The following is a 25,247-nucleotide window of genomic DNA, read 5'->3' as shown; positions in this document are numbered from 1 at the left end:
CAGAATGAGGAGATACAAGTTGGTACAAACATGCCAGACCCCAAGAGAACTCCTGGGACCATCACAATCATTATCATCTTAATTGTATCTCTCTGTTAATTGCTTAAGTTTACCACAAAGCAAGCTGTTTGTTTTGTTTTGTTTTGTTTTGTTTTGTTTTGTTTTTTTTTTTTGACATTTACGCTGCATATCTTACTGTCAGTCTTGAAACAATTTGATGTTAACTAAATTAAATCTCTATTATTTGATCCTATTCTGAACATCTGACACTCTTGTGTTCTAGCTGGTTTAATTGACAGCTGTGTGGAGCAGATGAAGCAGGCATATTCCCAGCTCCACCTGGAGTCCGTCCGACCCGGCAAGGCTTCTCACCGCAAAAAGGTGAGCAGAGACTGGCTGGAAATTTCCAGTCTCAATGTCTCTGTGCTGCCAGTGTTTTATTTATTTATCTACCCCCCCCCCCCCTCCCCCATTGGGTACAATAACAAATCTGAATTCAACACGAATGAGTTTTTGGATAAATATTATGAGCACCGACTTACTGTTCTTGAGCAGTAAAAGGTGTGTGTGTGTGTGTGTGTGTGTGTAACATGGGACAATTTAAAAAAAAAAAAAAAAAAAAAAGTATTGTATTGTAAGTATTGGTCTTTGTTTTGTCTTTCTGTATTATCAGGAAGAGGCCTATTTAAAGGAAGTCAAGCTGACTGTGGAGATCCTGCGGAGTGCTCTTTACCGCAACGATGAATGCAAAGTGAGCCTCTGTGTCTGCCTTTTAATTCCCCACTGCTAATTGTTTTTTAATGGAACCTCAGAGTACCAGTGCTGTGCCTGAAAATGAGATTCGCCTAAATGTGCATGGCTCTGCTAACATCTCAGCAAGTTTAGCTTCTTAAACCCTGTAATAGCATTACTTACAAAGCATATTAGCTGGTTTTCATTTTCTATGTAGCCTTTCAGTCACTGGTGGTTACCCTAGACTAAATAGCCAGGGAGGCTTGACTGCCGCGCTCACTCTGCCATCATTCTCCTCCCCACTTGTTTTTCCTGCACACTCGCAAAAATACAGAGGAATTTTATGTTGATTACTGCCATCTGTTTTTGTGCTGTTGTGTAAATCAGGGTTTCTCTAATATATGTTATTACTTTAACCAGCTGTGTATCTGTAATCATCTGCATGCCGGTATGTGGGCCTTTTTCTTTGTTTGTGTGTGTGTGTGGGTATAATTCGTATATCCCTTTGTATTTGTGTGTGTGTGTGTGTGTGTGTGTGTAGGTGGTGGCCACAGATGCTTGCCTAACACAAGCCCTCTATGCTCTTTGGCCTTGGTTCCTATTGGACGACCCTACCATGGAGGCAGTGCTGGAGCTTCTGTGTGTCTATACGGCCAACTGCACCACAGGTCTGTATGTGTGTGTTTGCGTGTGTGTGTGTGTGTGTCTGTTTGGTCTGTCTGTATGTCTGTGTGTTTGTGCAGGCACTGTGCCTGGCCCGTGCCTGCCCATCGCCTCTGTCTGCGGTTAGCAATCTGACTGAGTCACACACACTTCGCACTAAGAAGCCCATTGTCCTCTCCAGTGACCACTGAACAACATTGTATCTCACTGTATAAGACCAGCGCCTGCTTGCCTGCCAGTCACAATGGGCACAGTGTCAGGATCTTGGGATCAAGCTGCATGGCTGTCATGGCTGTATGGCAACGGGTTTCAGACCAGTGGGAGATGATGTGGGGAATGACAGAGCATCTCTGTGTTGCCTGTAATGTTGGTATTCCATCATGCAAATATAAGAGCTGGTGCATGTGGAAATCAGAACAGCAAATAACTTATAGAGAAAAGCTTTTTGATTGGGGAAAGGCAGCATTCATGGGCAGGAAACAGTAGGGAGATATTACTTTGATAAACGGCTCGCGGTCCCTTTGATCTATTTGTGTATGCATGCATGTATGACTGGTGTAGTTGTGCAATGGAAATCAGTTTTATCAAGGAAAGGACGTTTCATGTCCGACACTTAAGAACGTTTCTTTGTGTGTGTGTGTCTGTGTGCACCTCTGTTTGATTGACACCGGTTCCTCAGTGGTTGCATGTGCTCTGATCTAAACTCACTCGCTTTAGACCCCCCCCCCCCCCCCCCCCCCTCCACAAGCTCAAGCTGTGAAGCACTAGAAATCAGTGAAGTCGGGCACAGTATTTCCCTAAAGGTTAACTGAACAGCAGGTTGTGTTCAGGCTGCATGCAGCCAGGCTTAGTATTACACCATCCACCCTCAGGCTACCATTTCGTCTCCTGAGATTGCTACATTTCTACTGAATGTTTTATCTCCAGTCTACCTCCTTCATCCAAGGCTTTGTTTGCACTGCTAGTTCAAGTCAGATTGTTGTTTTCATCTGTGCCACACATATTTTCATAGATATTTTTGTAGCAGCCTCAAAGCTTGCTCCCACAGACACACAGAAAGTTAAAAAAAAAAAAAAGAAACTATTTTTTTTTTTCCTACACTTCTATAGAATGATCACTTCTATATGTTGCATGGTTGCGAAAGCGAATCACATTTGACGCAGCGTAGGGAACGCCTTTGACTCACCCCGGTGATGTCGATCCATTATAAAGCAGACCTCCCTTGTCAATTTCATGATAGATCAGCTTCCTTGACAGGTATTGAGATGCCCTCAGGCTAACATCAGCATACACCTGTTGCCGTATGTTACCATTTTAAGATTAGCATAACCAACTAGCTGTCATGTTCTCCAATAAGCAACATCAATCAGCGTCAGACTGTGTCTTTATTTTCCCTTCTGTATCTTGCATGTAATCTAAGGCTGCAGCAATTAGTCACGTCAGTTACACTGGTGTCGTAAACACGGTGCCAAAAGAGAGGGGTTTTATTTGCATCACTTATTTGTGCGTTATCAGTTTGTGTTTACATTTCTGAATGGCTTTGTAGTAGAATAAATTGTAGCCACCACCTAGGGCTAAATAATTTCCCTCCCATCCAGAAAGTTCAGAAGGTTGTCATCATTAGTCAGAGTTCTTTCATGGTGAATGAAGATGAAAAGCACGTTAAAAGATGAAAAACTTTCAGAGGTGTTTTAAAGCTATCTGATCCAAACCGTGAATTGCCTCTACACTCACACTGTTTGGAGATGACTACGAAGGGAGTTCCACTCCTCTTCATCATTTTTGTCATTTGGCGAGACAGCTTTTTACATCAAAACAAGCTGTGCATGCAGCCGTGCAGAGATGTTTTGGTATAGTGGTGCAGACAACCATGCAGGACAGTCTTTATTTTTGTGACTGCTGGTCCTGGCTGCCCAGCTAGCTAGCTTTAAGATAAACAGGAAAAAAAAGCAGCCAGTTCCAACAAAAAGAAGAAAAGTGTTTTCATTATGTTTTTATTTGACTTCTCTCAATGCTAAAAGTGGCCAGCATAGCTGCTAAGAATAGGTAGGGTTATAAGGATGTTTACTGCTACATGCAATATTGTGCATGAGGATACAGAATTGTATTCATTTTGGGCTGAATATTACTTTACAGATTAGCTACACATAGAAGCTACAGCCACAATCCACAGCACTGGGTCTGACCATATCCCTTAGTGGACGAGGATAGATAATTGTTACTGTTTTTTGATGTCAGCACAACCATGTCAATCAGCCCTACTCCTGATCGGCTGCCTTTTAGTAATTGGAAAAAACTTTCTCTTCTCTCCCAGCATGCAGTTCTCTTTGTGGCAGTGGCCCTGGTGTTCCCCAAGGATGGAAAGGCACCTCCGGTAGCTCTCTGATGCACGCCGTCATGAAGCTGGCCTTAGGGGTCGCCCCAGACAATAGCCCTATCCAGAAGCTAGCCTTCTCTCTCTTGGCCAACCTCGCCATGTCCCGCGACTGCAGAGGCCTCCTGCAAAAGGTTCACAGTGTTAGACGACTTTGTGTACATAAATCTAGTGGAAAAAAGACAGGTGTCTAATTGCTAAGTCAAAGGGGAAAAAAAATCAGTAAAACATCATCTAGTGATATTTGTTTTCTCTTAGAGAGAGAGAAGTATGAAGGATTCAGAATGAATGAGCATCAGGTGTTATACCTAAATATATTATTTTATATGTAATATAATATATATATATATTTGAGTGAATGAATGATGTTATAAATGACATAATTTTCTCTCACACTTAATCTGTCCAAAATCACATGGCAGTGAACCCTAAATCAAATTTCTCTCATCTGCTTCATGTTCTGTTATTTTCAGAATAATTTCCTGCAAGCCTTCCTGTCTGTGCCAGTTCCCAAGGCAGGTGGTGTTAAAGCCACATCTGTAGGCTGCGGTGGGGGCCCACTGGGCCTGTGGCTAAGGCTGCTGGTCAGCCTCTCGTTCTCAGAAGACATCCAGCAGAGTATCCTTAGGGTGACTGGAGCCCTGGAACTGCTGGCAGATCTGGCACTTCACCGGCGCCACGCGCTGCTCACCCTTCACAACCTCTGCTTCTGCCCTGCCAACAAGCCGCACATCATTGTCAACGGTATGAAAGGGAAGCGGGAACAAACTTTATTGATCTCATGGTGAAATATGAAAGTGTTCAAGCAGCAAAGTACAAAGGGAAAGTACAGAAAAGCAGGTCTGCTTTTGATATATCAGTGTTTTTGTTTTTTTTCATCATCTCATTAAAAACACCCTTTCATATGAGTTGTTTTGTTATCGCTCTTATTGAAGGCTGGAAAAGAAAATCATATCATTTGATACTGACCGAACAGGTTTTGGAAACACATTTGCTTTCTTTCCGTGAGTTAGATGAGAAAACTTGATACCAGAATTCAACTGGTTTACAGTATGTGAAAAGAAATTATTCAAAGTCATGTACTTGAAGAAAGGGGAGGAAGTGGAGGAGAAGTGTGAAAGATTGCGTACCACCGTGCAAAGCAAGCTGCAGGTGGGAGACGTGGGCCTAGGTGGGTGGAATCGGTTGTCACATTTGCTTCCTGTGGAAAGATCATGTTTCCTGTCTATGCTGAATCAATTATTTTCTGAAAAAGCCTGAGAAGCAGACTTTGCCATTATTCACTTTTGACATGAATAAGTCAAAGTGTGAAAGTAATGCAGCTTAGATGTTTGAGAATGTGACCTTGTGTTTACTATATTTTGTTCTCCAGGTCAACAGATTTATACACTATATACTAATATATAGCATTTATTTTAATGTTTCCTTTTAAAGGCTACTGCTCTTGTCGTTCAGAGTTAAAGTATCTATTTATTGATTGATGGCTATCTCACAGTTGATGAGTTCCTCTGATTATCTGCATATCTTTCTTCCAGAAAAAGCCATAAAGGTATTGCTACGCTGTCTGGAAAGTAAAGACATGGAAACTCGCTGTATGGGAGCTTCTGCACTTTGGGCTTTGCTCCATAACAATCAGAGGGTACACACACACACACACACACACGCACCCAAGCACTTAAAATTTAGTGACTGTGCATTTATTGGCTAGTATCGGAGTTTACTGGTGATATATGTCAAATTAAATCCTGGGATGTCTTCATGCTATGTGGTTCTGTGCCTGTTAGACATAAATCTGAAATCAGAAGTCTTCATTGTGATCTTACATAGTGAGGGTCAATTTTATTTATCTCCTGATTAGAAAGCTGAAAAAAAAGTGCTGGGTTTTTAGGCTCATCAACACAGCTCTTCCTAATTTTTCCCCTTCTAATTTCCTCTCAAAGGCCAAGGCTACTTTGAAGTGTCCCTCTGTTCGATTGAGAGTTGAGGAAGCACATACCATCTCTAAGAAAGGTATGCATTTATTCACTTTGATGAAGGAGTATCAGCATCTGTCCTTGGACTGAATCTGAACATTATATTTTCAAGTCCTGTTGTTTATAATTGTGTTTTTTTTTTTTCTTTAAACTGCAGATGCAGAGAACAAGCAGGAGCCTACAAGTACATACTTGATAAAGTGCCTTGAAAACCTTTCCCAGCTGTTAAATAACTGATTGTATTTATGTTTGTTTTGTATCATGTTTTATACGTCTCAAATATTAATTCATTTTGATATTAAATTGCTAAATTTTAGAGAATTTTACAGATTTATATCTGATTTCAGTCTAAAAATTATATACATGCTGCTTTGTTTTTTGAGAGCAGTGCAATTTATTTTTTTACACTGCAAGTTGTGGTGTTTAACATAGTGAAAGTAGGTTAAAATTCGACAGATGTGACCTTTTGAACTCAGCTCCGCTGAGTGTACTGCAGATATCAGTACTGAGCTCTCGCAATTCACCACATAGCACTACACAGTAATGAGCAAGTGGATTTTTAGCAGGTATATTGTTGACCATGTTCATCATTTTTGCTTCAGTTTTGCTAATATTTGCTAATTAACACCAAACAAATTCTAGCAGAGCCTGATGTAATTGTCTCCGAAACCACAAATGTCAGCCTCATGGTGGCACGAGAGGAAAGGTCATCCTCTGGGGATCATGAATGTACAAAATTTAATGCCTATCCAGGAAATAGTTGTTGAGATATTTCAGTCTGGACCAAAGCAGTGGTCAAAAAGACAGAGCAGCATTGGCGGCATGGCATGCCGCCAATGAATAAATAAATAAATAGTAAATACATTTTTATTACAGTTCAAGATTTACATCCTTTAATCATGAGTCATATATTAAAATGCTAAAAAAAAAAAAAAAAAAAAAAAGTCATAACCGAGGTTTACAAAAAAATTGTTTACAGGATGGAAGCTATTTATAGTTGGCTGAGAGCAACATTAGTACAATTTGAGGAACTTCACTGTGGATCCCAACATGCCGCATTATGCCATAAGCTTGCCTCCCATTCCCAGCCCTAGTGATAAAGCACCCCTCTGTGTGGAATGAGCCAACAGTGGGCTACCATGAAGTGTGCCCCAGTAGCTCAAGTGTTTCTGTGTAGCCAGAGAGCTAGCAGGAAGTGCAGCTTGGGTGTCTCTCCACTCGTCTCATCAATGCAGCTTTCATTCACACTCGGTGGGGCAAGATGGAAGCTGTACAAAAGGACCGCTGGTACTTTGTGGTACTCATCTTTCTCCCTTTTCTTGAAGGTATGGAGTTGATATATATTTTTTTAGAATTATGTGTTTTTCGTAATTGATTCTCATAAAAGGCACATGATAAAACCTTTTTTTGACATTGTTTAAAGTGCTGTTCACTGTTGTCTGTCAAGATAGTCTGGAAGCTGTGAGTCTAACTTACCTAAATACATTTATGATGTCTCATAATTTATTATGTTTAATTCATAATCAGTAACTGAAGTATCCTTTATTCCTTTTTAATTAAATTAGGAAGATGATAGAAATGCTTGTTATTGTAAGTTTTTCCGTATGCTGAGACATTATTATTCCAAACCTGCTAGAATCCTCCCAAGAGCGTCACTGGACTTGAAATCAGCTGTCATTCAGTTTGTAAAATAGGCTTTGAAAACTTGGAAGCTTGATCACCAACTATTGTCAGTCCTGTTTGTGTGTACCGGCTCAAATTAGCCTAATCACCATTACCCAAGGATTGGCCTCAAAGCTGTGAATGGGTCCGGTAGTCTGGATTCAAGAAGAGGAATTTAGGGGGCGTAACATTGCGTTTTATGCCACATTTCATAGGTGTAGCTATAAATGAAAATGCTAAAATATAAGTTGTAAACCTACAAGTGATGATTTACAGTTTTTTTTTTTTGTTTGATCTGAATATGAATCAATCAATTTGAAACTTTATTGAGGTGATGAATCCACTGTGTCCAGTTGCTGTCCAGCAGACAGATCCTGTAACAGTTCAACTGGAGGAAGGGATGGTCCTCAACTGTTTGTGCCCCTGGGACGGGAACCTCAGCATGGTGTCGTGGACCAAACTGCCAGACAAGAATCCATTAGCTGTTTTCCATCCAGAGTATGGAATGGCTTTTGCTTACCAATACAGGGAGAGGATAGAGTTCCTGAGGACCACACCTATGGACGGAAGTATTTCCATGAGGAACGTCACTCATCAGGATATTGGGCTTTACCACTGCTCCGTTCAGACCTTCCCTCAGGGACCCTGGACTAGGAACATTCAAGTGGAGGATTTAGGTAAAGCAGCTGACAGGCATTATTGCTGTGCTCATTTATAGATAAGAAAAAGGCTTGACTTCATCAAGTGACTCAAAGCGTTAATCTGAAATGAGCTTTTTTTTTCAGAAAACAAGTGGAAACTTTGAGCTGTCCCAGACCACCAAAGCTCTATGAAACTTCATAGAACATTTTTTAGTTTCCTTTGCGTTTTTAGGTTTCTTGTATAAGCTGTTTCGTGCGTGTCATCCTCCTTCCTGTGTTTACAGATGAGCCCCCCGAAGAGGAAGATTTCACAGAGCCGCCCACGCCAGAGGTGATTGTGGCAGACATAGAGATGGTGGCAGAGCAGAACAACAACCGGACCATGAGCTGTAACCACGAGCACAATGGCACCGTTTACCAGGCCATTTTAGAAAAGATGCCGCATGGCCAACCCTGGGGCATCATTGGGGTGTGTAAAAAGGTGGAGGGGGGCCTGGTGGTTGAGGACTACAGTGATCGGGGAAAGGTCAGCTGTGCCGACAGCCTGGATGTCAGTCTGCACCTGACAGGCGTGGTGCTGGATGATGGTGGTTTCTATCGCTGTACCTTCAACACAGATGCCGGTGTGCAAACCACAACTATTCTGCTCACAGTGCCCACTTCAGGTACAAAGACAGACATCATGCTGTAGTGATTTATGCATGATAAATCATTTCTCATCCTTAAAATGATTTGTGGATGCAAATGTGCCACACAGACTACAGTGATTGATGAAATACAATGAAACCAATGAAACAGTGCTTGTCATGCAGTGTTGAAGCCAACATTTGTATCTATCTCTCTCTCTATATATATATATTTACACACACACACACACACACACACACCCCTCATAAACAGCTGCAACACTTCACACCTGCTGAAACCACAACATTCTGTAGCTGTCTGCATGCTTTATGTAGGCTTTTGTGGGATGTTTTGTCTGTCTGTATCTCTTCTGCTGCCGTCAAATAGAGATATTATTTTCTCTCCTTTTATAACCAGGTGGATTCAGCCTATCAGTGTACATGATGTGTATTTACATCGGGGCTGCATCTGCTGGGCTTGTTCTGTTCACAGTCATCCTCGTGCTATGGTTGCGGCACAGGTAAGATCTCACCACTGTGTTTTTATGTCTCTTTTGCAAACAAACCTCTAAAACTAATCTCTAATTGTAAAATGCTTGTCTGTCTGTTCACTGACAGCGAGTGGTTGGATCTTTGCAGTTTTAAACATAGGGCTGAGTGACATAATAGGATAGAGTGAGTAGAAGAGTTTACAGCCACTGCAGCAGCTCTGCTTGGATCTAAACGATAACGTCACCTTGCTAACATGCTAAAGACAATGCTAACATTCTTGTTTTACGCGGGTGTAATGTTAACCATGTTCACCATCTTAATGTAGCGTGTTAGCATGCTGATATTTGCTAATCAGAGTATATCACAAAGTGCACCTGAGGCTGATGGGAATGTCCCCGAGTTGTCCAGACCTGTTGTACGAGTCATGAGCAGATAGTGTGTCTACACAGGAGGACATCAAACTCTTTTGACTTATGAATTAGATTTAATTAAATATTATACCGAAAATGATTTGATTAAAAAATAACTAGAACAACCTTAATGCAAAATTAATATTCTGTTCACCATGTCATCATCACCATCATGGAATCATCAACTCACTCACTCCGACAGCTGCCTCAGGGTCTTTATGCAGGTCTCTGATGACACGTTACTAACAGATGTGCTATTAACATATTCTAATTGTTCTGGGTCCTTTTAATACAGCCACTGCCTCTGCTAAATGTGTTATGTTTTTCTTTGCTGACAGCAGGACCTGAAGCTTCGCACTGTGTAATCGTCTTTACTCTCATACAACATTTTTGTCAATGAACCTTTCCCACAAAGGAAGGAAGAGAGTCAGTCTGATATGGCGATTTTAGGGGTGTAGTCTTGCACGAGGCCCAGTGTTGATAATTGTTACGACATTTAGTTCTCATTCACAAATGAGGACATCGTGGTGGAACTAGAGAAAAGGGTCAGAGGATCACCAAAGTTATTAGGGTTCATCCTCTGGGGAAGAGGAATGTTAGTTGAAAACTATTGCATTGTACACATTTTTTGTCATTTTGTGGCACCACAAGTGCTAATTGTTTACTTTTGTCTCTTATTCACGGCAGGAAGAGGAACAGGAGAGAGGAGTACAGAGTCAAACTTCACCCATCTCAGAGACAGGTAAGTGTTGGGTTATTCATTGTATCCACTCTTGTCTTTACGCTTGACACTTTAAAGATTCTCCCCAACCTTCTCATCAGATACGCACTGAATTACAAAACCATTACATTTTACGATTAACCTTATTTGACTCACCACATCCCATCATCATGTAACATGATTGCAGACTTAACCAATGCTGCTTAACAATAACTGCTAGTGTGGTAGATGTTGAATCAATATGAATATCTCGATGTTGAATTGATATCTCGACCTGGTAATGTAATAAAATGGATAAATGTAGCAATAATGTTATGGATTAATAATATAAAGATATCAAATAATTCACTTAGGTTTTTATTTCCTCATAGCTCATTTATTTATTAGATAAAAAAATATATATATATTCAGTTATTTAATGTATAATTGCATTTAGTATTTAATCCAGTTTCTTTAATGATTTAATAAGTTGTGCTACAATGTGATGTTATACTATCAGAGCATATTTCAGCTCTAGAGGTTTGTTGACATTTTATTCCTTCTTGCCGAGCTCCTGCACTGTCAGTGTTTACATTCTCACCGGCCACGTGTGTTTGTCTAACACCTCAAATACTAATACAACTCACCACACATTCACAGCCCAACTTCTACGAGAACATCCCCATATGCCCGAGGATTACAAAGAAGTCCGAGCAGATAAGACCCTGCCCTGTGTACGCCAACCTACACACTGTGCGATCGCACAATCACAGACAATAAAGGAGCACACATAAATATGATGTACTGCCTAATGCCAATGTGTAGTTTTTATCTGTCACAGCTGTCAACTCGACCTCAGGTTTTCCCCCAGACAAATCATAAATTATATACACAAACAAAAATAAACGGTAAATTGACAAGAAGAGTTTTTTTTTGCAATTTTTTTTAAATAAGATGCAGGGATCACACTGACACTGATTAATATTCATGCTGTTAGTTTGAAATGGATTAACAAGCTGGTGATCGTGTACGTCTCAGAGAGCTGACAAGTTGGGCTGGGTCCAGCCCTTAATTAAATGTGGTGTGTCCTGCATAATTACTGTTGAGAAAATATTTGTTTTGGGCAAAACAATATTTGACAGTAACCATCATGCAGAAAGAGCAGACAAAAGCCTGTGTTGTCATTCTTTTCACTTCCCTAACCCCTGAGTAAAACGACTGACAAAAGCCTGTGTAATTGCTCTCCTTCTACTTTCATCCCTCCTGGTTTCCATTCAAAGCTTGACAATGGTGTCTAATCATCTAACGGAAAAGAAAAGCAGTCACTCAGCACTGTACCATCACTTAAGACCCGTCACTTCCCCCCCAAAGGGCTCTCTCCGTCTAGGATGGCTGCTTTCTAGTTACAACACGCTCTTATTATGAAAGCTGAACTCTAATTAGCTAATCCTGTGCTTCAGTCTATAGCTTATACTTTCTGTCTTCTGTTTATTGATGAATGTTGGGCTTATGGTTTTTTTTACCCTCTGAAATGTAATTAAAACAAACTATAGTTTTTTTAACAATAAGCTGTCACGTTTTTTTTTTTTTTTTTGAAGTTTGCCAATATGCTGTTTGAAAATCACTATGTAAAGTTTATGGCAGCACTGCTAAACTGTGTGTTGTTCATGTGTAATGTAATTTATTTATCTCCATAGAAATGGAGGCAGAGGCAGTAATGGATATGCGGGCTATACCGCTAGGAAACGAGACAAATGTGGACAAAGTAGGAATGTGGGACATAAGAGGGACAATATAGTTTTGGAATCGCAACCTTTTGTTGACTTCATCTCACGGTTCCTGACAAGACAGTAGAAGGTGCGAGTCTACGTTTTTGACTTTCTGTAAATGTTACCAGCTTTCTTGAAACAGATGCGTGTGATTGTCAGTGACTCTCTGTGATATAAATAAAGTGTCATAGCCCCCAACCTCATTTATTTCCTGTTAAGTGGGAGAGTGACAAAGGAGAACCGAAAGAGATATAAGCTGCAGACTGAAAAGTACTTCAAGAAGGAAACTAAACAGTTTACTGTGAAATGAATGATTTTACATTCTGGGAAATTGAACGGTGGTCCCAGACCTTCTATGCTAAACTAAGCTAAAAGACTTATGGCAGTAACTTTATATTTACTGTACAAACATGAGATTGGTATCAATGTCATCATATAAGTCCAATTCCTTTACTTACCGTACATTCAACATGCCTGTGGACTTAAATAAAAAATGCTGATACATGATAGAACATTCAATTTATTACCTTTTTGTCATCAAAAACATTGCATATGTACATTTAGTGAAAACTGTAGTCCTACACTCACTGTATTCAAAGTGCTTTTTAAACATATAGTCTGACAGTAACAGAAACACAAAACGTGTCGGACACGAACACAATCGTAACAATAACAGAAAGTACGATGAGTAACAAACGAGTGAATGGCTACAATAAACAACGAAATCTGCAAACGATACACACTCTGTCAACTAACTTTCTCCAGTCATTTCAGTCAGCGTAGCTCTAACGCTCCAGATGTAGTGGAACTATTGTACATACACACATTTATTAACCACACTTGAGCTATTTTAAGACGAATAGAGCAAAAATGTGGCCAGATATGTCAACTATATTTCTATATACTCATATTACAGGCTCTGTGATGTAGATTGACACCTTTTTCTTTAGTTTTTTTTTTTTTTTTTTTTTTAAAGACGGGCACTTTGTTTTAGGCTCAAATTAATACAAAAGTTGAGTTCTCTTAAATACAATACACGAAATAAAGTGACAGCAAAATTGAACTTTAACGCAAAGTAAGTGCATGTACATCTAATGTCTGTTTTTCTAGATATAAACCCAAGAGGAAAAACACAAAAAAAAAAAAAAAAGTGATTAGGTTTGATGGTAAAGGACCGCTGTGCTGCCTCAATGTGAGTCTTTTGGGTGCTTTTTTTTAAATTTCAGTGTTGTTGCTGTAATTTCTGGATTTCAAACGATTAACACCTTTCTGCTGAGATGCTGCAGGAAATGCAAAAACACCTTTCACCACAAATATTGGTAGAGACGAATCAGTGTCTGCTGAGAGCCCCAAATAAGCGTAACACTCAACTGTATAAAAGGTCTCCGCTGCGGTTTTGAAGAGAAATGTAAGACTTTGCAAAAGTGTTTTGAAGGTACAGAGCTTTACTATTCTGTCCACAGTGGTAAACTCAATGCTCAAAGATGCCATTTTGGTATGGTTTAACACTGTGGTCTGGGTCGGAAGGCACTTTTTTACTGGAGGAGAACATTATCGTAACAGCGGTCACATATTCAGCGACACATTTCACTCACATGCTGTGAATTTAATGAAAAAAAAAAAAATATATATATATATTTTAAACTATTTTTAAACTATTTTATTTTTTATGATGTTTGCTTATTTATCAGTGAAATCTATTGATGCTCCTATTAAAAAAAAAAAAAAAAAGTTTTAATGTCATGGACGTGACATACCAGAAGGCTAAATTAAAAAAAATTCCCATGATGTTTTATTGCCTTACACAACTCGCCCCATCAGGTCACCAACATCTCCTTTTTGCTAATGAACCAGTTATCAGATACCTTATGAGGCTGGAGAGGAGGCTTAAGAGGCTATTAAAATCAAATTACACTGCTAGTATAGTGTAAGGTTGGCATTTTATAGTAAAGACGACTATGAGAAGGTTGCATTCCATCATTCCTGACATGGCAGTCCACTCCTATATCCTTGAAGCACATTTCTGAATGACTTTTTTTTCTCCTTTTGCTGGTTGTAACCGATTAAGGGCTTTAGCTGATTCATCACTGCCATCATAGTGAAGCGTTTTTTTTGTGTGTGTGTGTGTGTGTGTGTGTGTGTGTAAGGCATTGATCAATTTCACATTCTTGAGAGAAAGTGGAGTACAGTAAAAATGGAGACGATTGTGTCAAACCTTATAGAAATTCTTGCTGATGCTGCACATTCTTGGAATGAGCCTGATGTGAATTTGTCAATTTCAGAATAAAAGCCTTTTTTGTTTTTAAACATTGTAGTACAACAGTAGACCTCAATCTGTTAGTACCTTTATCTTCTTATAAGGTGTGGTGTAGTGATTTTAAAAAAAAAAAAAAAGAAAAAAAAGAAAAGAGGGGGTCATGCTGGCTTTAACAACTCATTGACAACATAAAACACTTTAAAGCTACACTTAAAGGATTTTTGGTGCAATCTTTGAAGCTACCGCTGCATTCACCCATCATACAAAAAAAAAAAAAAAAAAAAAAAAAATCAATCATCCTTTTTAGGATAACTCTTCATGTACCACCCGCTCTACAGTTAACACTATTGTTACAGTATCACCAATGAAGAAATGATATATTACACATGTGACTATACATATTTCTACATCCTCTCTACAGCAGTGGGTAAAGTGTCCAGATTTGGTCGAGCAACTTCTCTCCTGTCATTGAAGGGGTCTCAGGCTGCAACTGGATTCACAGCCACTAGAGGGCGATGGTGCCTCTTCCTGTTGCTGGCTCTCCTCCTGTTCTGGCTCATCAGACAGAAAGCTGGGAAACGTCTGTGCTCGGGGGATAAAAGTCATTGTCAGGCCGCTTCCTGTGGAAAAAAAAAAAAAAGCTAGAGTCAACGGCATTTTTTTTTGTGCAGAATGAGATAAATTCATCTGTTCCTTTTAACTCGTCTTTACACTGAAATAATATGTCCTGTTTTCCTCTTCAGCATACACATGGTATAACTGTTGCTTAGCTACTGTCCGTGCTGATATCTTTATAAAGAAATGAAGCCTGCAAGAGCCTCCTGGCAACCTCCATTTAGGTAATATAATCTTTTAAAGCCCTTTGATGTAGGTGGCTCTCAGATAAATACAAAAATATTGTACAGTAGCCAGAGCTGTGATGGGGAAATCAACCTTTCCCCTCAAATACACAACTTCATTTCATGTCTCATCTTCTTGGCAGTCTTCTCATTCCCTGCTCTCTCTCCCTTCTCCACCTTAATTTAAATTAATTGGACCAATTTGTTCTGCAGTGCATGTTGGTTAACTGCACTGAGAGGGAGTAATGGATACTTGTGGGTGGAGGGCTGTTCTGTGCAACTGCGAGACCATTAATAATATATTAGAATACCGTTTGGAGATGTGTGCGCGCCGAGGTAGGTTGAGGATAGAGTGGCTGGCAGGCTGCTGATCACGCACCCAACAAGGGGGAAGTGGCCGGCGATCAATATTTCAGCAGGTGCAAAACCTAACACAACACTGTAATCAACTGTAACCTATAGCATATATTGTACCCTGCTCAGGCAGCTCGCTAGGAGAAGTGGCTGCACGTCAGTACATTTCAAATCAATGCACGCACAGAGGTTAATTGAAATTTGATTAACAAATTAAAATTTGACTTTGTTTTCTTCCAGGGCCATACTGCCAAAATTGACAGAGAGATCATTTTCTCCTCTGCTCTTGGTGCTGAAATGCTTATTAGCAAATATGATTTTAAGTTCATTCATAATATAGTGAGTATAATATAATGAACACACAGCCACACACACACAGTTTCTCCTGTGTGTGTAGCCTGCAGCGCCAGTCATGATGCCACCAAAGGGAATCGGGCTCAGACTGCGAGACGCACACTGCCAACTCACCACGACGTAGACTATAAAACATGACCCAGTCAGCCTGGCAATCAATGTCAAGTGGCTTGTGTAAGTGTGTGTCAGAGCCACAGACAGTCTAGTTAAAAGAAAAAAGGAAGTGCAAAGAGAAATAATGCACAAGTAAAGAAAGAGAGTGAGAAGAGAAAAACACAGAAAGAGCATTTTCCTGTGTGAACAGCTTGCAGGAGGAAGCACAGAGGGGCCGGTGTGGGTGTGAGGATGAGACCAAAACAGCACCAGCCATAGCAAGTGAGTCATTCACACACGCACACACACCTTTGTACCACTTCCTGAAATAAAGAAAAATGAGATAAGACTCCAGCTTCACGTTTTAAAAGCAGCTCAGTCCATGTTCTAGAAAAAAAAAAAAAACACTGCAGGTTAAAAAAAAGGGGTGGGTGGGGGGCATTTCTCTCCCCTCCTCGCTGTACTTAACAGATTGCTGAAACGACTGTTGCGCAACCAGGCATATCCTTTTCACACCTTTGCCAAGACAATCCCTCTCCTCAACCAAGGCCAATTTGGGCTGGGGGAAAAAAAAGAAAAAAAAGAAGAGGAGGCAGGGAGCCCAGTGCAGACAGAGAGGGCGAAGCAGATCTCATCATCTCCTTGGTCATAAACAGCGGCGTTTGTTGCGTGGTGCCAGACCCCTGACGAGAGCCACGCTTTTGGACAGGAGACACAAATGCAGACACACTTGCACAAAAAAAAAAAAAAAAGAATAATAATAAAAACACAGAGAGAGAAGATGGTGTCAGCATCCCTCCTCCTCTCCTATCCCTATGAGAAGCAGACAGTGATTTGTCAGTGCCTTTTCATTACCAGGGAAGGTCATGTCATCCTATCTGGCCTGGGGTGGCAGCTGCTGGGCCGGGCACACAAACACACACACACACTGACAGATACAATGCTGGACACACAAGCAGCTATTCATACATGCATTTTCACACACACATACACACACACACCTGTCTGCACCTTCCTCACAGTGCGATAACTCAGATGGCATCCTAGTAACAGCTGTAACCAGAGAAAGAGAGGCAGCTTGTAGCACAAACTCTCTGGATTATGCAAGACTGCTGACATGCAGCTTTGTGTTTTTTTTCTGTTGTGTGTGTGTGTGTGTGTGTAGTACGCCAGCCACAGGCACAACAATACACAGGAATAAAAGATCCATCCACTGAATCCTAAAGATCATAGGTCAGTTAATAATGCAACCTGATGAATGAGATTTAAACCCAAAAAAAAAAAAAAAAACAACTTTCCATGCTTCCAACAGACAGAAAGCAAAAACACTTGACCTCAGTTTTACCTGGCTGTAATGAGTTTTTCATGGAATTCAGTTTTTGCAGCTACATCTACTATATTCCATGTCGCCTGTTGCAGATAAGATAGTGTTATCAACCTGATCTCCTATCCTCTTGTCCCCGTGCCTTTGATACTTGCTCCGTCTCAGTAAAAATCCCCTTGTATCACTCCCAGCTGATCAAACTAAGAACAGCGCTCCATTCCATTAGAATTGCTAATGCTACGGCACTAAACTCTGGTAGCACAATGAAATGCAGAGAGAGACGGAAAGAGTGTGTGTGTGTGTGTGAGAAATGGCAAAAAAAAAACATAAAAATGGGTCCAAGAAAAAAAATACAAGCGTTCTCGTCCCTTTTCCATTCCAATATTAGAGTTGGTAATTGAACCATTTCCGACAGGCGTGGCGCCTTGCTTTTTCAACTCGAAAACTTTAAAGTGCACTTATTTCTATGCATCAGCAAACTCAGAGAACACAGCAGTTTCACTGAAATGTAAAAGAGTGAATAACATTACGAGGGTTGGGGGGAGGAGGCATTCGAAGGTAGATACGTTGTCTTAGCGTATGGTTTCTGGAGATTAAAATGTCTATCTAAGGTTTTATTAAAAGGTGAATTCTCTGGGGGCTGAATTTTGTTTCATCTGGCAAGATGATTGAGTGTGAATGTTTCTTTGTTTTTTTTTTTTTCCCTACACCAGATCCCTCTGTTTCTTTTAAACAAAACACATTTGACAATTACTACTTTCGGTTATGGCAAACGAGGCTTCTGGGATGTGTTTTTGAGACATTTCCAGCTAAATAAAAAGCAGATGTGAAATATATTAAAATAAAGGAGTTACGGTGCTTCACTTGCCAGCCCCCACCCCCAACCCCCCCCCCCCCCCCCCCCCCCCCCCCAATTAGCTGAGGGAAAGAAATAAACAAATAGGTGAAGAAACCTCAACGGGACAGGAAACTGTGTTCCTTAATTATTCCCCCCGCACCCGCAGGGTATTTGAAAGCAGCCCGAGCATGACTCAGCAAATTGACTGCGCTGATTGGATATTCATCATGCACACAGTGATACAGCCAAGCAAACGCAGCCAGCCATCATGGTCCAGATTCCTGATTTCTTACCTCTATTTCCAACACATCTTTATTCCAGGGACTAATAGCATCATTACTACTGAAAAAAAATATTTAATACACAGGTAACCTGCAGCTATACCTCTGTATTTGTGGCTAATATGGACATGTAGCTAAAGACAAGGGGTGTATTTTGTGTTTTTTTTCCAGTATTGGAAGATGTGAAGAAGATGTGAGATCAAACTAAGACAGTGGCTTCCAAACAGGAAGTCTTTTACCCCAGGGGGTGTTTCCACAGTTGCCAGGGGCTACTTAGAAATCCACTTTGTCAAAATAGACATTCAATTAAGAATGATTAAAATATACTTACATACATGAGTCAGTATAATAAAAACACACCTAATGAGGAATCAGTGCAATTATTGCATGTGGCCCACACTGGCTTAAAAAGCAGCGCCAGCACCTGACGTTTGCGAGCTTCTGCTGCCGTGCTTTTCACAGTCCAAACATCCCGTGTCACGACAGGAGTTAAACTCCTGTCACTCCCTTAGAATCACCTTGTCGTCCTTCTTGTCTGACGAGACCTTTCGCTGCGTCCTCAAACACACTGATGCATTCAATTTATTCATGGAAAAAAAGGATGGGGGAGATAATGGTTAGCGCTGAATGCGTATGAGCACCGAGGGGGCGGAGGGTTGTTCTGAATCGGACGGACACACAGAGAAAGTGTGGGAGGACCAGTGGAGGTGCCAGGGTGATGGATGAGAGAGAAGCTCCTCTGCTCACCAGAGTTTGGAGAGGAAGAGTTTAAAAAGGAGTTTACAGACACTGGGACTATAAATAATGACCCTGAGGTAGAAGCTTCTCCGTTTAGTGAATATGAGTAAAAACAGTTTTGATGTTTGGAATGGAAGTCTCGCATTTTGCTTTTAAGCTTATCAGGCCACAATTAAATGATAATGAAAAAAAAGAAAAATCCGGCCTTTGTTTTTCAAAAGAAAATTAGGACATCAGAGTAACTTTCATCTTTGCCTCGCTTTCTGTTTTGCTCTATCAGTGAAAGCCGAAAGGCCTATAATCCTCAGATGAGTCCGTTAATCAACTAATACCGTGGACAGAACATAATCTCATCAGTTCTCTAATAAGGCTGGAGGATATATCAACTTTTTTAAGGTATATTGATAAATTTTAGAGACATATGACGAGACAAAACCGCTTGCATCAGTAGAGTTTAGATTTTGAATTACACAACCCTTTTTTTTTTCCGATAAAGCCACATCTCTCCTCTCTCACACTCTTCACACACTCGCTCAAGCTCTCCTGCAACATGGAGGGACAGACAGCTCTGGTCCACTCTGCCGAAAAAGACCTGCTTCCTAAAAAGAAAACCAGTGGTTTCAGTTATTCTGGGATGCTTTTTATTGGGTTTTTTTTTTTTTTTGCACAGCTGTGTATTTTGTTAAGCAGGAGAGGAGAACCTGTAATTGTGCTCTATTTTAATCAGTCTGTTATTGTTGCTGATAACAGCTGAAGGCCTATTTTTATTCATTATAGTCTATTTATTTGATTTTATTTTTCATGTACAGGTTTTGCAGCTGTATATGATCAAACAGGGAAGGAAACACTGTCTTCACTTTTTATTTTGATCACAGTCTGTTCTAGTAAAAGAACTATATATGTCACATATGTGGCTTAGATATGTCACATGTGGCTTTGATTTACAACATTTAGCCCACTTTATAGAGATATATACTGTGTATCGACATACACCTTAAAAATACAGAGATATGACTTTTGCTCCAAGTTGCCCATGGACCAGTCTGCCTCTGGTCTACATCTACATGTTACCACACATATACACACAAACACACGCACTCCTTCTTATGTGTGTGTGTTTGTGTACATGTGTGACATATTGCACTGAGCCAACGCTATAAAGCACCTACTGCGATATTAATGTGTTTGTATTCATGTGTTTGGTGTGACATTTATCTCCCTTGCACTCACTTTCAAGAACACACAGATCGTTTTTTGGCTCTTCTAATTTAATTTAGATTATGGCTCTGTCTGTTTTTATAGAACAAATGTTAAAAATAGAACGAATACAAGTCTGACTCAGTTCAGAACATTTTTTTTATAGCAGATTCAATTGAGTTTAAACTCAATAAGAAGCTGTACTGGCCTATTATGGGTTGAGTCCTGACCATTTAGCCTGGAATTTGGAAGTTATGTTATTTAATAAGAGTTCTATTAATGTTTCCAGCTCTTGTGTAGTTCTTACAAACCAAGCTTAACTGTAGTAGCACTTAGTCTGAACCTTTTTCGGGCAAGACATAAAGAAATATAGAAAAAATAAAGTTAAATTCCTGCATGTTGTCAACACTTCATTAGGAATACAATATGGACCTTTGTCTGGCATCATATTCACAATATGAAAGATTTAACAATTCAGGGGTTTATGTGGATGGAGAAATGATTATTTTTTGGGTTGAGTAATGGGTGAGTTAGTCCACAGTCAAAGTCTATATGTAAAAATGGGTACGTGATAGTTGTAAAATTCCTCAATTGCAATATCTTCTCTCCCTGCGTCTTCCTGTGGCTCCACCTGTCTTTCCTTCACCCCCATCCAGCACTGTGCTCCACACATTTCCACTGACACAAGCAGGTAAAGAAATAGCAACACTGCGCATATGATAATTAGCAACTTCATGCCTGTACCTTGGTAACTGTAGAGATCTCCCACGCTGTTCTGACGCGTGATGTGCTGCCAGTAGGCGCTGCGTGGCAGGGAGATGGACTTGGTTAGCGTCTCTCTGGAGTGGATCTGAAACAGACAGAGAAAGATTGCAGTGTCTCTCGCTTTCTGTCACTCTCAGTCACTCACTCACAACAGGGGAAATTGCTCTGCGTATGTCAGTAAACAAAGAGCCTGCATAGTACGGTATATTGCTGGTGGAATGGCATGTTTCTGCTCTGAATGGCTGGTTTGGCAGGTGAGATGAGGATTTATTTGGAAATGTGATGATGCTGTGCCACTGGATGATGCGCTTTAGATTTTTATTTTCAGTGTGAAACTGAAGGCTTACCCAGTAGTACCCCCCCCCCCCCCCTCCTGAGTGGTGAGATTTGTGTAGCTATCCATGTGATTTACAGAGCTGAGGGTAAATGCTGCATTTGGAAATGTTCCCAAATGGTGGGGTCCAGGAGCAAGGCCATATGGTCAAGGCTCATCAAACACTAGGCAGGCCTACATAAATAAAGAATAAAGATGATAGCGGGGAGCAGGGGAGGATGGAAAGGAAGGAGGGAGGAAGGAAGGGATGGACGGATGTTGTGATGGAAGAAGGGAGCGGACGCCAGGACCACGGGGTGTCAGAGGGCTCCTGGACCAAGGCGGCACTTTTGGGGGAGAAACCAGAGCAGCAATACCTGCAGAGGATTGTGTATTCTTGTGTGTGTGAACATCTTGTGTGAAAATCATGATTTATTGCTTTTGTGCTCATTGGTTTCTAAAAATAATTCAGCGAATAGCTTCGATGAAATGCTTGTTTGATCTGCTTAAATCAAACAGACAGTGAGGAAACCACTGAAATAAAAGAGAAACAAGGCATTTTAAAAAATTTAAATGATGTGTGCGTGTGTACAGATGCCATATTTACACAAATGCCTCTCACTGTTTCCTCTAGCATCAGGTGCAACAGAATATTTTAGCGACTGTCTGAAAATGACGCACACTATGTACGCATTGAATAATTATTCCTAGAGTGATGACATGTTGACACTTGCACTCATTGTTAGCTGTTAATGATGTTGGTAGTATAAAAATACAACTGTTGGCCTCGTTGTGAGCTGCTCTGGGTATCTGATAAACAACCAAAAATGTAAAAATGTACCTGGGAGCTCTTCTCCATCTCCTCCATCATCCTCTCATGCTGCTGGGCAATGGCCAGCGTGGCCGAGTGGACCCGCTGGTAGATCATCTCCCCCTCCCGCGTCTGGAACGTGAACAAACCCTCTCCTGTGTCACACATCCTGCGCCAGGAACACACACACGGAGACAGAGAGAAGTAGACACACTTTGATCGCGCTCACTCTTGGATTGCTGATTTACAAATATGCATGGTTGAATGTGCACTTACAGACAGACACATTGATGTAATAGCCCACTGAAGTCAAACACACACACACATACACACAAGCAAGTAGATACAGTATACAAACAGAGACACACATTCACAGAGGCACCTGTCACATCATTGCCTGAAGGGCTCTGCGGCAAATGTTGATATCCTGGGATGTTCTGGATATCCAAAGCTACTTTGTTAAAGTTTTTATAACATTTTCAAAACTAAGTTGTTTTTTTTTTCCCCCCCTCCTACCGACAACATTTCAGTCACAGAGACACAAACACAAGACAACACAAGCACAACTCTGCATGCACACACACACACACACACCTTCCGGACTCAAAAGTAAACCAGGTGGAGTCTCGACCGTATCTGCGCAGGGAGCTGAGAGGCCACATGACGAGTTTGAGGCGAGCGTTGTGAATGTCCCACAGGTAGATGTTTTCATGGGTGATCTGCATGGTGCACTCCCCGTAGATGTCCAGGTTAGGGGTGGGCATTAGGTACACATTGAAACGTTCTGGAAAGATACACACTGCACTTATTAGAAGACAGTTTTGGTTTTATTTGCAAGTGTTTCAAAATTTCTCCCTCTGTCCCAACATAACAGAGATCCTGTGATCTATCAGATAGTGCCCACTAAAACCACAACTGTTACTGGATGTATTCACATTTTCACAATTGTGCAAATTCATATCTGTATTAAAGGATAAAGATGGATGAAAGTTCAAATCAAGCCACCTAAATTGAACAGTGTGGGATGTAGCTTTGTTTAAATCCTTTAAAAGGGCTGCATGAGAGCCTGATTAAGATAAGGGATCAGTTCTTTATCAGGTGATGGATTACTCTTCACTCTCTGCTGGGTGGATCTAAGATATGGAGTGTTAGAGGGATGGGGAAGGTTATTTAAAATTGGGAGAATTAGATGATTCAGCATGCAGAAACAAATGAATGGGGTTTCCCTCACCATTCTGGATTGGAGTCAAGTATTTTGTATGTAACTGCCCATCCTATATCATACTAATACATAATGACAATACACTAAATTGACTTTTAGCAACTGTTCTTACCCATGACTCACTTTTACTTTCTGTTTTTTATCCAATGTGGCAACAGCAAAGTAAAACAACTCTCAATACAGGTATTTTAAATAGTGCTTGACTTGACTTCACCTACAGCGGGTCTAACTAACCACTCAGAGAGCTGGACTGGGAGCCAGACCGGCCCGTTCACTTTAAAATCGCTGTCTGTGGCGGACAGAGAAAGACAAAGTGAGATAGAGGGGGAGAGTTCTCCATAATCTAAATTAGTTCTCACTAATTACACTTAATGACTCAAAATAAGCCATGTGTCTGCAGTGGATAGAAAATGGCCGTGTCATAGTGCGGCGTATTTTTAGGGACAGTGAAAATGAACTCTGATCTAATTATCGGCCCCTGCTGTTTGGGGAGGGCTATTAATTGAAACATGTTTGCGGGCCCCAAACCTCTTGTTTTCATTCATTCATACAAGGAGGCAGAGAGCTGCTGGCTCAGTTTGTCTCCATAACACTCCACTGAAACTTCGCTATGAGTACCAAACAACGGGGCTTCAGCCACAAGAGGAGGAAGAGGAATTGTGTTGTTACAGTTCAGTTGGTTCACCGCAGCACGGTCAAAAACTTGTGTTTTGATATCTTAAATAAATGAGGCCAAGTTGTGTCGAAAAAATACAATTTCACCTTACCGCTGCAGTGAAATGAAATGGGTTGAAATGACGGCAGATTCTTTTCAATTACTCGCCCTTTTACAACTTTAAACTGCTCTTCTTTGCCTGTTGCCTTTTCGATTTCCTCCGCCAGTTTACAAATTACAGAGAATGAGATCCACTGTGATAGCTGCGCCCTGTTGTCTCCTCTCTTTTCCATTTCCATTTCCTGTGAGTGGAATATGTGGGGAAGCACATTTATTTCACATGGCTTTAGGAGCCATAATCTCATCCATCTCTGTGACAAGCTTCATTATGAGGGAAGCCAGTGATGCACAGCACTTCTCATTAGGCCTGGAACAGAGCCCCAACCACAGCCTGTGACCTGTGCTCTAACTCACACACATACACACACACACACACACACACACACACACACAGGTTTCCTTCAAAACACACACACACATCCAAATCTACTTCTGAAGTTGAACAAACATGTGCTAATGTTACCAAAGAGCGTTACAGGGGACTTCGAATCAGATATTGACAAAAAATGGCCCCTATTAGCCAGGCCTAATTGGACAGTGACTGTTCTGCTCCCCTAACCCTCTGAGGGTTCAGTTGCATTAACACATACGGGCCCGGACTGCAACCACTAACTGCTTGATGGCAGGCTGAGTGAGAGAGATTGACCCTGAATGGCTGTCTGTGTTAGCAGGGACTAATTGGGCACTCACCGTTCTGCTCCCGCTGCACCCCTGCTGCTAACAGGTCTGGCTCTCCCAGGCTGATGTCGTTGAGACGGCTGCCTAGGCACTCCACGCACAGCAGCTTACACCATTCCTCCGCATCCAGCTCTGCACACAGCCACACAAGCGGCACAGTGTTAAGGCATGTCCACCATCAAACTCACACACACCTCCTCCAAATCCAACACTACAGACACCATAAAACATGCTGTCCCGGTTATACTACCACAAGTGCCTGTAGTGTGTTTACTGCTGTGCACATACACATAAATCATTTGTAGAATTTCAAAATAAAATGCTACATGTATAGGACATGAGTACAGCTAACAGTAACCCGGGGGG

The 25,247-nt window shown here is 41.0% G+C and overlaps 3 protein-coding genes across 7 annotated transcripts in view; 2 read left to right on the top strand and 1 right to left on the bottom strand.

Annotated features, from left to right (window-relative positions):
* Nucleotides 1–6,058, top strand: part of rttn (rotatin) — a 30,659-nt gene extending 24,601 nt beyond the window's left edge. For both annotated transcript variants that reach the window (XM_041065469.1, XM_041065468.1), the window contains 8 exons: nucleotides 284–381; nucleotides 674–751; nucleotides 1,274–1,400; nucleotides 3,710–3,903; nucleotides 4,243–4,513; nucleotides 5,305–5,408; nucleotides 5,710–5,779; nucleotides 5,900–6,058. In XM_041065469.1, coding sequence (XP_040921403.1) covers nucleotides 284–381; nucleotides 674–751; nucleotides 1,274–1,400; nucleotides 3,710–3,903; nucleotides 4,243–4,513; nucleotides 5,305–5,408; nucleotides 5,710–5,779; nucleotides 5,900–5,979 — 1,022 coding nt within the window. In that variant the 3' untranslated portion in view covers nucleotides 5,980–6,058. The remainder of the gene's footprint in view (nucleotides 1–283; nucleotides 382–673; nucleotides 752–1,273; nucleotides 1,401–3,709; nucleotides 3,904–4,242; nucleotides 4,514–5,304; nucleotides 5,409–5,709; nucleotides 5,780–5,899) is intronic.
* A 508-nt stretch (nucleotides 6,059–6,566) lies between these two features.
* Nucleotides 6,567–14,824, top strand: cd226 (CD226 molecule). 3 transcript variants are annotated; one of them, XM_041065471.1, is made up of 6 exons: nucleotides 6,567–7,067; nucleotides 7,758–8,081; nucleotides 8,330–8,710; nucleotides 9,090–9,192; nucleotides 10,261–10,315; nucleotides 14,721–14,824. In XM_041065471.1, the coding sequence occupies exons 1-6, from the start codon at nucleotides 7,004–7,006 to the stop codon at nucleotides 14,769–14,771; spliced, it is 978 nt and encodes a 325-aa protein (XP_040921405.1). In that variant the 5' UTR covers nucleotides 6,567–7,003; the 3' UTR covers nucleotides 14,772–14,824. The 3 variants fall into 3 exon arrangements, with proteins under 3 accessions (XP_040921405.1, XP_040921406.1, XP_040921404.1); XM_041065472.1 differs by lacking the exon at nucleotides 14,721–14,824 and adding an exon at nucleotides 11,971–13,644 and having other exon boundaries at nucleotides 6,573–7,067; XM_041065470.1 differs by lacking the exon at nucleotides 14,721–14,824 and adding an exon at nucleotides 10,934–13,644 and having other exon boundaries at nucleotides 6,575–7,067.
* dok6 (docking protein 6) overlaps nucleotides 14,765–25,247 on the bottom strand; it is a 39,779-nt gene continuing 29,296 nt past the window's right edge. Inside the window, exons 4-8 of one of the 2 annotated variants that reach the window (XM_041065474.1) lie at nucleotides 24,894–25,013; nucleotides 22,801–22,990; nucleotides 22,237–22,375; nucleotides 21,056–21,167; nucleotides 14,765–14,940 (exon numbers count right to left, since the gene is read on the bottom strand). In XM_041065474.1, the coding sequence (XP_040921408.1) occupies nucleotides 14,765–14,940; nucleotides 21,056–21,167; nucleotides 22,237–22,375; nucleotides 22,801–22,990; nucleotides 24,894–25,013 (737 nt within the window). The remainder of the gene's footprint in view (nucleotides 14,941–21,055; nucleotides 21,168–22,236; nucleotides 22,376–22,800; nucleotides 22,991–24,893; nucleotides 25,014–25,247) is intronic. The other variant, XM_041065473.1, reaches the window with a different exon arrangement.

This window comes from Toxotes jaculatrix, chromosome 20, assembly GCF_017976425.1.
Source record: "Toxotes jaculatrix isolate fToxJac2 chromosome 20, fToxJac2.pri, whole genome shotgun sequence".
In the NCBI taxonomy this organism is placed as follows: domain Eukaryota; kingdom Metazoa; phylum Chordata; class Actinopteri; family Toxotidae; genus Toxotes; species Toxotes jaculatrix.
Note: the sequence above shows the minus strand (reverse complement) of the source record. Positions and strands in the feature narration are given on the sequence as shown.

Coding starts and splice junctions, on each gene's coding strand:
- cd226 (XM_041065470.1), top strand. CDS start 7,004: ATGGAAGCTGTACAAAAGGACCGCTGGTACTTTGTGGTACTCATCTTT. Junction 8,711..9,089: donor GCTCACAGTGCCCACTTCAG/GTACAAAGACAG, acceptor TTTTATAACCAG/GTGGATTCAGCCTATCAGTG. Junction 10,316..10,933: donor TTCACCCATCTCAGAGACAG/GTAAGTGTTGGG, acceptor ACACATTCACAG/CCCAACTTCTACGAGAACAT.